The sequence below is a fragment of the Chelmon rostratus genome, chromosome 12 (assembly GCF_017976325.1).
Source record: "Chelmon rostratus isolate fCheRos1 chromosome 12, fCheRos1.pri, whole genome shotgun sequence".
Classification (NCBI taxonomy): Eukaryota; Metazoa; Chordata; class Actinopteri; order Chaetodontiformes; family Chaetodontidae; genus Chelmon; species Chelmon rostratus.
Genome location: NC_055669.1, coordinates 25,339,835 through 25,355,044, shown reverse-complemented (window position 1 = coordinate 25,355,044; position 15,210 = coordinate 25,339,835). Strand labels below are relative to the sequence as shown.

General features: G+C 43.5%; 1 protein-coding gene across 1 annotated transcript in view; it reads left to right on the top strand.

Annotated features, from left to right (window-relative positions):
* The window catches only part of adcy8 (adenylate cyclase 8 (brain)), an 82,045-nt gene that overhangs the window by 27,751 nt on the left and 39,084 nt on the right, over nt 1-15,210 (top strand). The window contains exons 3-5 of the mRNA XM_041948587.1: nt 8,123-8,253; nt 8,846-8,957; nt 10,470-10,597. Coding sequence (XP_041804521.1) covers nt 8,123-8,253; nt 8,846-8,957; nt 10,470-10,597 — 371 coding nt within the window. The remainder of the gene's footprint in view (nt 1-8,122; nt 8,254-8,845; nt 8,958-10,469; nt 10,598-15,210) is intronic.

Sequence of the window (15,210 nt, the reverse complement as noted above, 5' to 3'; positions counted from 1 at the left end):
CTGGTTGCTTTATCATGTTGGATGGGCTCAACTTACAGCAGCAGCCTTGTCATTGTCACCTTCTGGCTCAGATCTGAATTTAGCACTAAGCAGAACTCTAACCTGTACACTTAAAGAGATATTGACCTCCAGATGACCCCCAGCAGCCTGAAATAAGGTGGTAACTAACAGAGCAATGTGTAGACTGATGTGTTTTTCCCTCCTGTTGTTTAGTGATGGAGCTCAGTTTGAGGAGCGTTTGATAGAGGAAGCAAAGCGGTCGGTGGATTTCAGTTGACAGGGCCGAATGTTAGCAGCTCGGCTAATGAGCCCGCCGAGAGGAGAAAAACATGGACGCTGCATCGATCCGCTGCTGTCATGCATCACTTGTGGACACACACACACACACACAGCTGCAAACACTGCCTAACAAGGCAACACACACTCAAACAGAAACAATACAAACTGAAGTATGCACACACACACACAGCGACACAGTGAGCGTTGTTTACGCAGTGCAGAGGACGGGCAGGACGGTTGTAATGGAGCGAGATGGGACCCCGCCCCGAGCACGCCACCTTAATGTGAGCCAATCGGCGCCGGGTATTTCTGTCAACATGCTGTAAGAACACAGAGTTTCTGTCACAAGATCGGCTGCCTCTCTGTGTGTGACGGTGGCATGAAGGCAGGACGGGACACTGCAAGCAGAGAAATTTTATAATAAAATTTATAAAACGACTGCATTTAATGTGCAGCAGATCTCTTATACGGACGCCATTCTGCACTTCCTGTCATCCCTTTTGAGCAGTTTAGCTCCTTTAAGCTCATTATTTTGGTTTTACGCTCCATAACTTTGCTGTTGTGGTTCAGTGGCAGCGATCTCATTACGCTGCAAAACCCAGCTCTCAAAAACAAGGAAAAAAGCAATTAAAGTTGGGGAAATTACTGAAAATATGCTAAATTATCTTTCAACAGAACAGGAAAATTTTCACTTAATTGTTTTTAAAGCTGAAAGAAAATTAGTGCATTTGTCTGGATACAAATTCTGACTTCAACAACGGAGTGGTGTGCTTAATTCTAATAATTCTAGTTTGAAAGGACTCATTTTTCTCAAGTCTTCAAGTGTTTCTCCCAACAGTAGCAAAGCTTTTCCTCTAAAAGCCCCAAATCTGAAAATAAAAGACACAATTCTGCATCTTTGAAGGCTTTAAAGAAACTGATCTTTCCTGTTTTGGAATAAATCCCTTATGGATCAGTGCAGAAGCACAGATTATGAATATGGATCGAATTTAAACCCTGACATTACAGTTTTTCTCAATCACTTTGGTGCTTTTCTCACATCACTCTTACAGTTTGTGCACTTCTCAAAACAATTAGTGCAAACTGCAAAACCTGGTGGCTAACCTGCAAAAGCACATCACTCGCTAAAAATGGATAGTCCATCCCTCAAAGCAAGTATTTATGTCGATGAAACTGCCAGTGTCATCAAAATGAGAGGTCTTGACACCATCGTGTATGAACAAGACAGTCAAATGGCTTCGTCTTGTTTTCATTATGACAGTTTATTCTCTCAGTGTTTTCCAGAAACGGTCAGAACTCAGTGACACTACCTGAAAATACTCAGACAGCACTGTACACTACCTGTACCACCATTGAAAACAACAGTACAGTTACACATTGCTGTAGTTAGAGGAGTCAGTGAGTACAAGACGTTTCACATTTTTACTGTATATGTGCTTTGCAGTTCTACAACATTGTACAAAAGAAAAATACCCTGCAGTCACTTATTTAGAACAAACATGAGAAACACTCTTTTGGTTGAGCTGTGCACAAAGTGAACAATATAACAGCTCATATTGTAACTGAACAAAGGTAAATCATTCTGGCACATCCAGACGTTCCCGTCTGTCTGGACTCATAATTGTTCATTTAGGAGACATTTCCAGGAAAAAATGATAAAGAAAGGTTCAAATTTGCTTCAGAATTTGATAACTAGTTCAACAATTTTGTATGTGATGACTCAACAATAAAATGAGGACTATTAGTTTTATTGGGAACGACTATTCAGCATCCATGAGTGTAGTTCATTTTGACTGATGTGACATCAGCAACTGATAATGTTTAAAACAGCAGAGAGTTGTATGAAAGCAGCTGAAACATGTCCAAAAACATTTGCAATTGTTTCAGAGGAAAGAGAAATTACTACTATGATCTGCTCAAATGACTAAATGTTATGAGAATTTTCATTCTGATCTGAGAAAAGCACCAAAGCGACTGAGAAAAACTGTAAATTGCACCTAAAAGCTCTTTTACTGTTGACTTTAAACTGAAAATCCAGCAGAAGTGACATTAAAAACACGACAAAGGAACAAAGTGTTGAACCTTAAACATAATCTGAATGAGGATGGAAGTGGTCAGCGAGCTGCTGGAGGGCTTCAGCTCTCGCCTAAAATCAAGATGCGCTAATGACTTTCAAAGCTAATCTGACACTGAGTCCGCCGGCTCTCAGCTGTCCAAACCGGAGACCGTGACCGGTGGAGCGAACACACGCTACAGCCCCCGCTAATTGTCCACACTGCAAAAAGTGTCCAGCTGAGCAGGTCAGTTACTGCTGTGGCTGAAACGATTCAGCACAGAAACACTGGTGACATAAATGTGACTCATCAACAGTGTCTTCAGGTGAGATTCGTCCGCGCTTTAATTATTGATGAAATGTTGATGGATAGCTCACCTGGTGGAACAGTCCTCACTCCCCTGCCTCCCTCCAGCTGCGTCAAAAAAGATGTTATTTCTAGAACGTAGCAAGAAAAAAATCCTAGCTTTGTTTTCAAGGAAACACGTGTTGAGAAACACCATGTGAAAATATCTCAGTTATATGCTTCAGTTCCAGATTTGAAGGAACTTCGTTATCATCAAGATAATACCAAATGTACAACTATCACATTTAGCTAAAAGAGGGATGTGCTAAGACATAGCAATAAAAACAACTGGAGTGAACAGACGTGAAATGATAAAACATATGAAAGTATGAAACGGTTTAAACCTGCAGCGAGGAGCTTTTGTCTCCCCCTTCTGGCAATGAGAGTAATTACACAAACGCTGTCGATGTGCTTGTGTCGGTTGCCTCCACCATACTCCCGGTCGTCGTTTGCGCCTCCCTTCAGCCCCGGTAAACCTGACGTGAAACACATCCCCACCTCTGCTCCAGCATGGGGACGTCGCCACAGACTCCAGATTTAAAGATCTGCTTTCCTGTGAAACACAGATTCAGAGATTTACCTGGCGGTGACAGGATTAATCAGCATGAACATCTTTAAAACTTTGCGTCAGGAATGATCAGAACGATGTTTTGAACCATGAACAGAATCGAACCCAACCGTTCAGCAGGAGCAGCTTTTTGACGAAGAGCGTGAACTCGTTATTAACCTGATTTTCCTCCTTGAGTTGACGAGACTCGTTCACTGTCTGACACTTAGATATATTTTTCTATGAGCATGTGTCAGTTTCTAATTGAAGCAAAGATGTTTATAATGTGAGAAATATTCAACTCCAAGACACAGTTTCTTTATGGCAGCATCATTTCATGAAAGGGAAGTATCCCGCAGGTCTCGTATGGAAGATTATCAATAACACTGCCAGTATGTAGAAATAAGCGAGACATGTGACAAGTGCAAAAGACATACATCCAATGAAAATGCTTAATAATTTGATGCCACAAAACTTCAATTTGCAGGTTCTGTAAGTCTGTAAAAGCCTTAAAGACACTAAGAGCATGAGCAGAAGAGATCTAAATATTTGTCTATAATAGTGTGAAATTAATTAAATTGATTTATTATAAACATGATGTTGGCAGGTGCAAACAGAGTGTGTAGACCAGGGGAGCTACTTCCTGGATACTGATTAATGCGAAGGGCTACCAGTTTGATACACACTTCTGAAATAGCCAATTTGCTCAATTTACCTTTAACTATACCTTATTATTAATAACTAATGATATGAATCATGTGAAGACACTGATCATGTTGATGATTTCTAACAATAAATATCAACAATGATTTAACAAGATAGGAAACAGATAAATATCAATATGCAACACTTTGTTTACTTTATTTCTATATTTTCTTCAAGTGCAGGTGTTTTTCAAATTGAACTTTTTCAAACGGTCACTTCTCCAACAGTCCCAGGAAATCACAACGTCCCGTTTTCACCAGGCAGAAACATCATGAATTACTTTGCACCATGTTTGTACGAATAATAAATCATGTAAAATACAAACATCAACTCGTCACACTGGATGCTAAACCCCCTGCACCTCGCCAGATCACGGTCCAGCTGGCCAGTTCCCGCACATCGCCGACACTCTTCTTACCGTTGTAGTTGCCCCCAGTTGAACAGTGGAGAGAGCGGCGATTAAATCGGTTCCATATTTCTCGTCTTCAAGTGCAGTTTTAGCAATTAGGATCACTGCTTCTTTGACAGCCTCCCCGTCGAAAAGTCCCTCTTCATCGTGAAAATTCTGTTTTCTTTTTTTTTCTGACATCTTTTTGGGGGTCAGTCATCTCCGCTAACTTGTTTCCAACATGTTTTTTATGATCTCCTTCAAACACTAGGTTTTTTTTAAAATATATTGTCATTTCCAGTTTACATGGAAGTGCGATTTAAACAAGAATAGCAACTGAAAAAAAAAATTAATTGGTAAGTGGCGCTATTTGAGCTATTTTTAGAACAGGCCGGCTGGCGACTCATGTGGTCCTTCGGGGCGACCCGGTGATGCCTGGTGTAGATGTTCCAAAACTAGATGCAATAATGATAGAAAAAAAAAGGATTTCTTCTAAATGGGTCGTGAAAGGCAGCCTTTGATTCATGAGGCGTGTCTTCAAAGGTCTGAATGTGATTATTAGAGGATGTGAACACGGCGACAGTGTGACCGACTGTTGGAACATCACAGCTCTGAGACAAGCTGAGCTCCTCAGACGCTCAAACTTTCAGACCGAATTCAAGCCGACTCTGGAAAATCAACATTTCTTGCAGTGAATCTCCAGCTCCAGACCCCCGGAGCGTTTGGTTGTGATGCAGCAGCCGAAGTATTAGCAACGCTCCACTGAAATGCTTGTCTGTCTAGACCTTAATTTGAGGACGCACCGCTCCGCTTTCCAGCACAGATACCAGGCCGGCACAACGGAGGCGAGCAGGTTTTGTTTTTGTTGTAGCACGATCAAATCCAATCAAAACGTATCCATCAGGACAGGAAAGGGTGATGCACGAGCGTCAATACACACACACACCTGTGGTTTCTATCTCAGCCTTCATAGCGGTGGTGTCTCAGCACATCACGTCCGGATAGATGCACGTCAACTCTCCTGAGAAGCAGCATTTTTATCACACTTTCTCCCTGAGTTGAACATATCGGCTATTAAAACGTGGTCTGGGACATGCCAGGGCTGCAGTGCCCCCTAGTGGCGGCTGCTTAGAATCTTAGCTGCAACAATAATAATTTCAACCCCGTACCAGTCCAGAAAAAATGAGCCAAAAAAGACGCTTGTTTGTCTGCTGCTAGCATTGTTGTTCCTCCTGTTGTGATTGTATCTTCAAATGGTTCCAATCAATCGATTCACGAGAATCTGAGCTTTCTAACGGTGTTTGATGAGTATGAACGGAAACGAAGCGTTTGTGTCAATAGAAAAATAAGCTAAATAAATTCTGCGATGGCTGCGGCCGGTCGTCGGAGCAGCGCGTGTGTCCCGTGGCTGCTAGCTTAGCGAGTGGTAGCGTGTGTTGTTGTCATGGTTACTGTCAGGCGCGATGCTGCCGCAGAGCCCCTTTTCTTCTCAATAAATACTTGTGTATTCGGCTGGCGGCCCCCCTTACTGAAAACATCCTGCGCCTGGTCTGGGTCGATTCTGATTGGCTGCAGCTTATTCTTAAGATCAACTGTCACACCAACCTGCTGTTCATTGGTTTGATCGTTTTCATGTCAGAGCTCGTCCTGGTTTGGCCTCTCTCTCTGTCTCTCTCTCTGTCTCTCTCTCCACCTGTCTCTCTCTCAACTTTCTCTGTTTCTCTCTCTGTCTCCCTCCACCTGTCTCTCTCTGTGTCTCTCCACCTGTCTCTCTCTGTCTCCCTCCACCTGTCTCTCTCTCTCTCTCTCTCTCTGTCTCCCTCCACCTGTCTCTCTCTCTCTCTCTCACCTTTCTCTGTTTCTCTCTGTCTGTCTCTCTCTCCCTCCCTCTCCACCTCTCTCTCTCTCTCTGTCTCCCTCTCTCTCTCTCTCTCTCTGTCTCTCTCTCCACATGTCTCTCCATCTCTCTCTCTCTCTCCCTCTCTCTCTCTCTCTGTGTCCCTCTCTCTCTCCATCTCTCTCACTGACAGAAAGTTAATTCATGCGCAGAAGAAGAGCTGATTCGGGAAAAATGATGAAGATGGAGAATACTTGTCCTGCGTTTTCTCATAAGCTCCTGTAGTTAGATCACAGTGTATCTCACATGCATCCCTTATCATCTGCTTTTATCATATCCTGATGCAAACCAAAGGCCACATGCGAGCGAAACATAAGCTTTGAGACTTTCTGTCTGTTTCAGCACATTTATGGTTCGCGAGGAATGAAGCGTTTGAAGACAAACCTCTAAAATACGAGTGCATGTTTGATCAGTAGAAGCAGGAGAGTAATAAATCCCAATATATGTTACCACTGATCTCATAGGTTGGTTTCAGGCCCGATGCTTGCGTTGCCATGACGTGATCAGTCCACATTAAATACGCTTTTTTCCCTCGGTGTCATTATGGAAGTTCAGTGTTTCTGCTTCACACACCTCATGTCACCTTTCATTCAAACGGTCCCTCTGTGCTGGGATCAGACACCACTGGAGCCACATGCTGTAGTCTGGATCACATTTATTCAAACTCTCACTGACATTTCATCAGATAAACACATGAAACATGCAGATGTGTTGTGGCAGCAGGTCAAGCTCGTTTACAACCAATAAAGGACTCAATAACAGACAAACCGACGAACTGAGATTCGTTGCGGTCCGTCGGTTTAGCGCCCCAGAGACCAGCTGGCTTTCTGAGCGTCAGCAGGATTTCTGCGTGGAGAAACTTGAGTCTCGGTCCTAATGTATTCAGTATCTGAAGGAGGCAGTTGCTTGGCGCCTGTGCAGATCCCCGAGGCCAAAAAAACACTGAGGGACTCTGCACGGCGTCTCCCACTCCAAATCTGTTTCTGCTTTTGCCAAGTGGCGCTGCGTCAGTACAAAAACCACGAGACACATTGGGTTGTTTGTGTTGTTTCTGCGGGCCTGGAGGCTTTACAGGATCCTGCTCGAGGAGCTTAGGCTGGCGGAGTCAGGCTCATCTCTGAAATCATTTCTTACGGACAGACCTTTATGTAATTTGTTCTTTCACTTGTATTCGGCTGCCTAATACTCAGTTTTTGACTCTGTTTAATTCCCCTTTGCTCTTAATCTCGGTGTTGTGTTGTCTTATTCACTGTGAAACACTCAATATTAAAAACTTGTTCCACTCTGCTGCAAAAAAATCTCACACTTATCATTTTCATATAGATTTTATCCATTCTCAGTGGCGTGCACAGAGGGGGGGGGCGGGGGGGGGGGGGGGGGGGGGGGCACCGCCCAAAACGCGCGCTAAAGTGCCCTCTTGGACTCCAAAACGCGTGCTAAAGTGCCCTCTTGGGAGCAAAAACATGTGCTAAAGTGCCCTCTTGGTTGCCAAAACGCGCTCTAAAGTGCCCTCTTGGACGGCAAAACGCGTGCTAAAGTGCCCTCTTGGATGCCAAAACGCGTGCTAAAGTGCCCCCTGGGAGCCAAAACGCGTGTTAAAGTGCCCTCTTGGATGCCAAAACGCGTGCTAAAGTGCCCCCTGGGAGCCAAAACACGTGCTAAAGTGCCCTCTTCAGTGGTGAGGACACGCTATATGTGCCCTTTTTTTCCTTTCCGCCCCTGCCCTTAAAAAAGTCTGTGCACGCCACTGTCCATCCTACATGTATATTTTGAAAAAAAAAACATGACTTTTATCGACCTCATAAGAAGGATATTTTTTGCAGGTGTTGATTCTGACATCCAGGTATCTGATGCTGTGCTTTGTTTTTGGTTGTTTCACTAATACGGTTGATCTCTCTGCCCCACAGGAGAGACTGGTGTTATCAGTCCTGCCACGTTTTGTAGTTTTGGAAATGATCAACGACATGACAAATGTAGAGGACGAACACCTCCAGCACCAGTTTCACAGAATCTACATCCACCGCTATGAGAATGTCAGGTGAGGCCACCAGCCTGGCTGCAGTGTGTCTAAATCAGCAGCAGCTTGATGGATGTTGAGGGTGGGGAACGTTTTACATTTCCCACACACACACACACACACACACATGCTGATATAATTTAAACCAATTGGTTTCTGTACCCGAATCCAATCGAATTCAGCCTCCTCTCTATCATCCAAGCCTGGCTTTCAGGAAGCCGTTTACTGACTAACACGAGGCTCAGCAGAGAGAAATCACATCCGGACTGTTTCCAGCAAGCTTCAGAACAACTTGATGGACTTCAGGTCACAGAGTGCAGTTTCAGGTCCAGTCCGGCCCTGATCTGGGACCTGCTCGTACGTTTCTCGTTAGTGATGCTGTCACGTAGTGCATCTGGACACACCTTAAACACTTGAGCCACGCACTGAAGATCCTTCAGGCGCTGCAGTCAGACTCCTTAGATTCAGGGCATGATTGTAGCAGGGAAAATTGGACTTCAGGTGCTTCACGCAGGCGATAGAGTCAACTTTAAATGGCTGAATATTCTCAGTGTTTGGATGGTGTGAAAGAACTGAGCCGGATATTAAAGTGACATTTCCGTATTTTATTCAGCATTCTTTTCGCAGATGTTAAAGGCTTCACAAACCTCTCCACGACGCTGTCGGCGCAGGAGCTGGTGCGAATGTTGAATGAACTCTTTGCACGCTTCGACCGCCTCGCACATGTAAGTGATTCAGCTCCTTTCACCCAAAATCTAACTTTTCGGTATCAAACGCTCCCCCAGGCTTTAAAGTCGGCTTCTTTTACAAAGAACAGCTGCGGTCGCTTCAGATCTTCTCACTTACAGTTGATTCCAGTGTTGACATGTTGACATCTAAGAAGATTCGTTGAGACTATTGATGTAAACATCCAGGCTGAGCTCATGGATGGACCATCAGGTCCTCACACTGAACTGATCCAATAGTTTGCAGGGTCTTCCAAAACCACCATGGTCAGTCCAAAAACAGTTCCACTGAGCATGTTCTGATCTGACAGCTCTCTGGCCAGGCTCTGGTCAACATGAGGCAACGAAAAGTGAGGGTTTGGGAAAGGCCTCTGTTGGGCTCAGTTATGGAGAGAAATGCAGTTTGGTTTGACAGAATAGCCAAAGAAATGCAGGAATGCTCAAAAGTTTAATTCTAATTTTCCATGAAATAGCAGTTTTCCCGGACATCCAGGTACTCATTTTTATGGGATCTTTAATGGCCAATCTCAAATTGACCATCACCTTTGTTTTATAAAGGAAAAAACTACAAATTTTTAGCTGCAACTTTCCAAAACTAGAAAGGACAAAGGGTTGTAACTTGTTTGTCATCTTCAGGAAATAGCACAGGAACCAAAATGTGATTAATCTGAATTCATGCTGATTTCTGTAGATGCCAAAGGAATCATTTCTATCTACCAACCTTTGATTGGACTTGTCTCTTCCTCGCCGTTCAGGATCTGATTTAAAGGGCCAGTGTGGAGGATTCAGGTGGATCTGTTGGCAGAAATAAATATAATAATTCTAAGTATGATTTCATTAGTGTATAATCACCTAAAAAAAATATGAATCATTGTGTTTTCGTTAACTTAGATTGAGCTCTCTGTATCTACAGAGGGAGCAGGTCCTCTTCCACAGTCCACCATGTTTCTACAGCGGTCTCCTACACGCTTGGAAAGGGAGGCTAGAGGTATTCAGCTGGCTGCAATCTGCAATGTGACCACTAGATGGCACTAAGTCCCACAAACAGGTCCTTTAAACATAAAGCTGAACTTCGTTCTCCGCGTCTTACAGAGAAATAAGTCTGCAGGAACCCTGATGTGACTCCGCTGCCTGGTTTATTGTGTCTTTCCTGTGGCTGCCAAAGTTCATGGAGGCTAAATAAAGAAAGCTGGATGAATATTTGATTTAAAACAACAGAGTCAATAACTGATAGAGCGTTCACTCTGTAGGAGTGTTATTAGGACATTAGGTTGACCGTCACGCTCGGCGGCAGTCAGCACGTTAATGCAGAACCAACCTCACATGGAAGTTATTGCCACTGCTTTATTTATTCTATTTATTTTACACTTATTTTTCTCTGCATTCCTGTTTAGATCACATGCTAAATTTTATTATTTGAGTTCTTCTGTTGTGAGGTTGACTGAATGAATTTACTGTATGTTGTGTATTTTAGTACTTGCTGCTGTAAACTGGTGCGGTTGGTTGTTGCAGGAGCACCACTGTCTACGAATAAAGATCCTGGGAGACTGTTACTACTGCGTGTCTGGCCTACCTGAGCCCAGACAGGACCACGCCCACTGCTGTGTGGAGATGGGCCTCAGCATGATCAAAACCATCAGGTACTGTCCTCCCCCGCAGTGTGTTTACATCAGAGCATGGTGACACCATTTTAGCACTTCCTGTGTGCAGTGTAGTCGTGGATGTACAGATGTCTATCAGTGGATTACTCTGAAACTGAAAAAAACTAGAAAAATGTGATGAGGAGTGTCTTTTCTGTAAAGTCTAAGCAGATTTGTAGAAGATTATTTGTGATGGACATCAGAGATATAGCGTAAGTCTCCGTGAGTAAGTTTCAGTCACACTAGTGATCTGCACGCATATGAGCTGCGGATTTATTTCAGAATTCAACCATCACACTGAGAAACACGCCGTTTTCCTGCTGCTGCTGAGTGAACTTCTGCCGGCTGTGACTCCAGGCATTTTCACTGGTGTGACTGGGACGACTGGGCATGCTTGTCATCATCGAAACAAGAAACATCATGACGTTTTTTTGCAATTTCAGCAACATCTGCTGCCCCCCCCCCTCCACACACAGCCCCAGTCTCGTCTGTCTGTGCCACAGAAGCGTTCAGTGTTGACAGGCTATTACTTGGGACATGTAACCAATCAGAAAGTGCTGTGGGCGGGACCCTGAGTGAGGCTGCAGACAGAGACAGGCGGCTACATCAGAGCCAAAGCACTGCATTTTACAGTTTTTCTCTTTTCAATCGCTTTGGTGCTTTTCTCACATCACTCTTACAGTTAGTGCACTTCTCAAAACAATTAGTGCAAACTGCAAAACCTGGTGGCTAACCTGCAAAAGCACATCACTTGCTAAAAAATGGATAGTCCATCCCTCAAAGCAAGTATTTATGTCAATGAAACTGCCAGTGTCATCAAAATGAGAAGTCTTGACACCATCGTGTATGAACAAGACAGTCAAATGGCTTCGTCATGTTTTCATTATGACAGTTTATTCTCTCAATGTTTTCCAGAAACGGTCAGAACTCAGTGACACTACCTGAAAATGCTCAGACAGCACTGTACACTACCTGTACAACCACTGAAAACAACAGTACAGTTACACATTGCTGTAGTTAGAGGAGTCAGTGAGTACAAGACGTTTCATATTTTTACTGTATATGTGCTTTGCAGTTCTACAACATCGTGCAAAAGAAAAATACCCTGCAGTCACTTATTTAGAACAAACATAAGAAACACTCTTTTGGTAGAGCTGTGCACAAAGTGAACAATATAACAGCTCATATTGTAACTGAACAAAGGTAAATCATTCTGGCACATCCAGACGTTCTGTGTGTCTGGACTCATAATTGTTCTATTTAGGAGACATTTCCAGGAAAAAATGATAAAGAAAGGTTCAAATTTGCTTCAGAATTTGATAACTAGTTCAACAATTTTGTATGTGATGACTCAACAATAAAATGAGGACTATTAGTTTTATTGGGAACGACTATTCAGCATCCATGAGTGTAGTTCATTTTGACTGATGTGACATCAGCAAATGATAACGTTTAAAACAGCAGAGAGTTGTATGAAAGCAGCTGAAACATGTCCAAAAACATTTGTAATAGCTTCAGAGGAGGAGAAATTACTGCTATGATCTGCTCAAATGACTAAATGTTGTGGAGGTTGAACTAAGAGTGCTGAGAAGTTTTCATTCTGATCTGAGAAAAACTGTAAAATTAATTTAATCCTTTTTTTTCTGACCTGAACAATGATCCGAAAATTTGTGACTAGAAACAGTTTCAGAGGCTTCACACAGCTTTAAGTACAGTTTGGAAGTACTTGTACTTCACTTGAATGTGTCTAACCATCACTCCTCACTCACTCAGTGCATGAGACACGGTACAACTTTGCTTTTTGGTTTGCAGTTTATCTATTTTTGAAGCACACAATCACACACGCAGTAGCATTGAACCCTCGCTTCAACTGTTGCACGTTGAATCAGAGAAGCGGGACACCTCTGCATTTCCCTGCATCTTTAAAGGAATCGACTTAAAAAAAATAAACCTCTTTTACCTCGCGGTGTTGGACGGCAGTGCTGTTATCTACACATTTCTTTTATCTCATTTCTCACAGCACTCGCTGCGCCAGCTCTGTGATCTGAAAGCAGTATTTGCATTTGTGAGAATTAGCCCCTGGCTGTGTTTGTACAGAGCGTCAGTAACAAATAATGCATGCAATCACGAGGCTCAACCGTATCACACATCCATGCAGAACTGAGAGAGGAGAAAACATATTTCCAGCGATGGTATCATTTTTTAAAATTACACAACAGGGATTTGCAGATCTCTTAAGCTCGTGAATTGCGACACATCACTGACTGTTTAATCCTCAGTTCGTGTAAAATTGAGGTATGCAGCAGAAATAGTCTCCAATCACTCACTTATAACACACAGTCGCTCTGCGGTTACTCCTGAAAATGCTCGCAGATTCTGGAGTTTGTGCTTTTAAAGCTTCAGGCATTTTCATTTTGATTATCTTCCTCGTCCCTGTAACATTTTGGCCTTGAGCGCGACACCGAGGGAGAAGAGGAGGACTGATGTTTGCAGGAAAACGAGGGATTAGCGAGGGAGAAACTGTGAGGTTTCTGCCGCGTGTTATTAAGTCAATATGGTTCCTGCCTGCAGACGACACTCTGCGCTGCAGCGTCGGTGTGTCGCTGCTGCCGAGACGATGAAATAAAATCCAGAGTGGCTGCTTTGAGTAATAATCCATCACTTTCCAGAGGTTTGCTGTTATAAGATAGAACTTTACTGAGCGATTGAATCATCTGCAGCTTGTTTCTATGTAATTATTTCTACACTTGTGTGACACTTATTTGTGTTTATTCAGGCAGGTTAATGGCTGCCTTTGTACCAATTTAATAACTGGAATTTACTAGATGTACTCCTTATTCATCATCAAATTTTCATTCTTTTGATGATGATGCTCGTGTTTACAAGAGGTGCGCCAATTACAGCTGCACAAAAACACCAAAACAAAGAGGTGCCTCATTTATCAGCGCCATTAATGCACATCAAGATGCAACGTTCCTGTGAAAATCCTTGAGGTCAAACATGAGCACAGAGCAGGTGAGACATGCAGCACTGAGTGTTCAAGGCTCATCGAGTTTGTTTTTCAGAGATTTTCACTACGACACGGATTAAACAACAACAACAACAATAATGAAGAACCCAGCATGGTTCTGAGTGCAGCTTTGGAGGGAAAATGCATCACGTTGTTTTAATGTTTCGCCATGCTAGAGCGGCCTGTTGATGGTTGCTCCGCTGGTCGGTCGATCACTTTGACTGCATCTCAACAAGTATTTAATGGACTGACATGAAATATGAGATCCACATGTCCCACAGGTTGAATTATTTGATGATCCTTTAACTTTTGATGCACCATCATCAGGTCAAATATCGGTTCTACCACCCTCAGCTGTACTTTGTGTTACATGCTAATGAGCAACTAAGCTAAGCTAAACTAAGCTAAACGAAGATGCTGAACATGGTGAACATTATACCTGCATAACGTTATACTTGCGTAGCAATGCTAACAGCATGTCATCATTGTCATTATGAGCATGTTAGCACGCTGATGTTAGCATTTAGCATTTAGCTGAAAACACAGCCTCACAGAGCTGCTAGCATGGCCGTCACACACTGCGTCTCTTTTCATGGTCGTGTGTGGCCGATCAATCTGTATTGACAAAGTTTCTAATGAGTGATCTTTCCAGCGTGAGTTTCAGATGTAGAGGGGGTCGTCCTCCGATCAGAAGGTCGCTGGTTCCCTCCCCCGGCTCCTCCAGCCTGCATGGTGAAGTGTCCCGGAGCGAAATATTGATCCTGATTTGGGTGAATGTGGGATGTGTCGTAAAGGGCTTTGAGCTGCATAAATGCAGTCCATTTACTTCTGACTCGTAGCGTGCTGCATTCTGATGGTTTGAAACGCACACATTTTCATTCCTGCAAGCTAATCACTGAAGTCCTGGTTAGGCATCAACATGAGGCGTGTTGTGGAAAAGAGTGCGTCGCACAGAGCTCCCTCCAAAAAGCGATTTAACTGGTTTCCATCAAATTGCTCAATTCTAAATACTGACTGATGCCCTTATCTAAGCTATCCTGACATGTGGCAATAGAAGCTGAGGTGCTGACCTCTGACCTCCACGGGGAGGTGCAGAACTTCCCTGCAGAGTCAATAAAGTATCACATCGTCGTCACGATCGTCATGACTAACTGCAGTTTGTTTGAGTTGATTTCCAGCCCCGGGTGTCGTCCAGCAGTCGACTGGCTTTAAGCACCTGTCACGAACTCCCAGGATGCCTTTCACCTCACATTCATCACCGCTGTTATGAAGCATGAAATGAGACCGCGAGGCAGGGACGGGCGTGACAGCCCTGTCTGCTCTTCACAGAGTTTTATCAGCCCCAGTTTGTCCTGCTTTTATCGTGTTCAGGAATAATAAAGTATGAAATGAGAAACAAATATATTAACGGGTGTGAAAAGTGCGCCGAGCATGTTGTTCACCTCCGTTTCGGGCTCACTGATGCGCGTGAAGCGCATGGTGTTCATTTCTTGGTGAATTTATGAACAGTGTTTGTCAGTCAGCGTTATCGTCTGCCCGCCAAAGGTCAGTTTCATGTATATTCATGTGCTGAATTAATGTGCACAGACACTGTTTTGTCCAC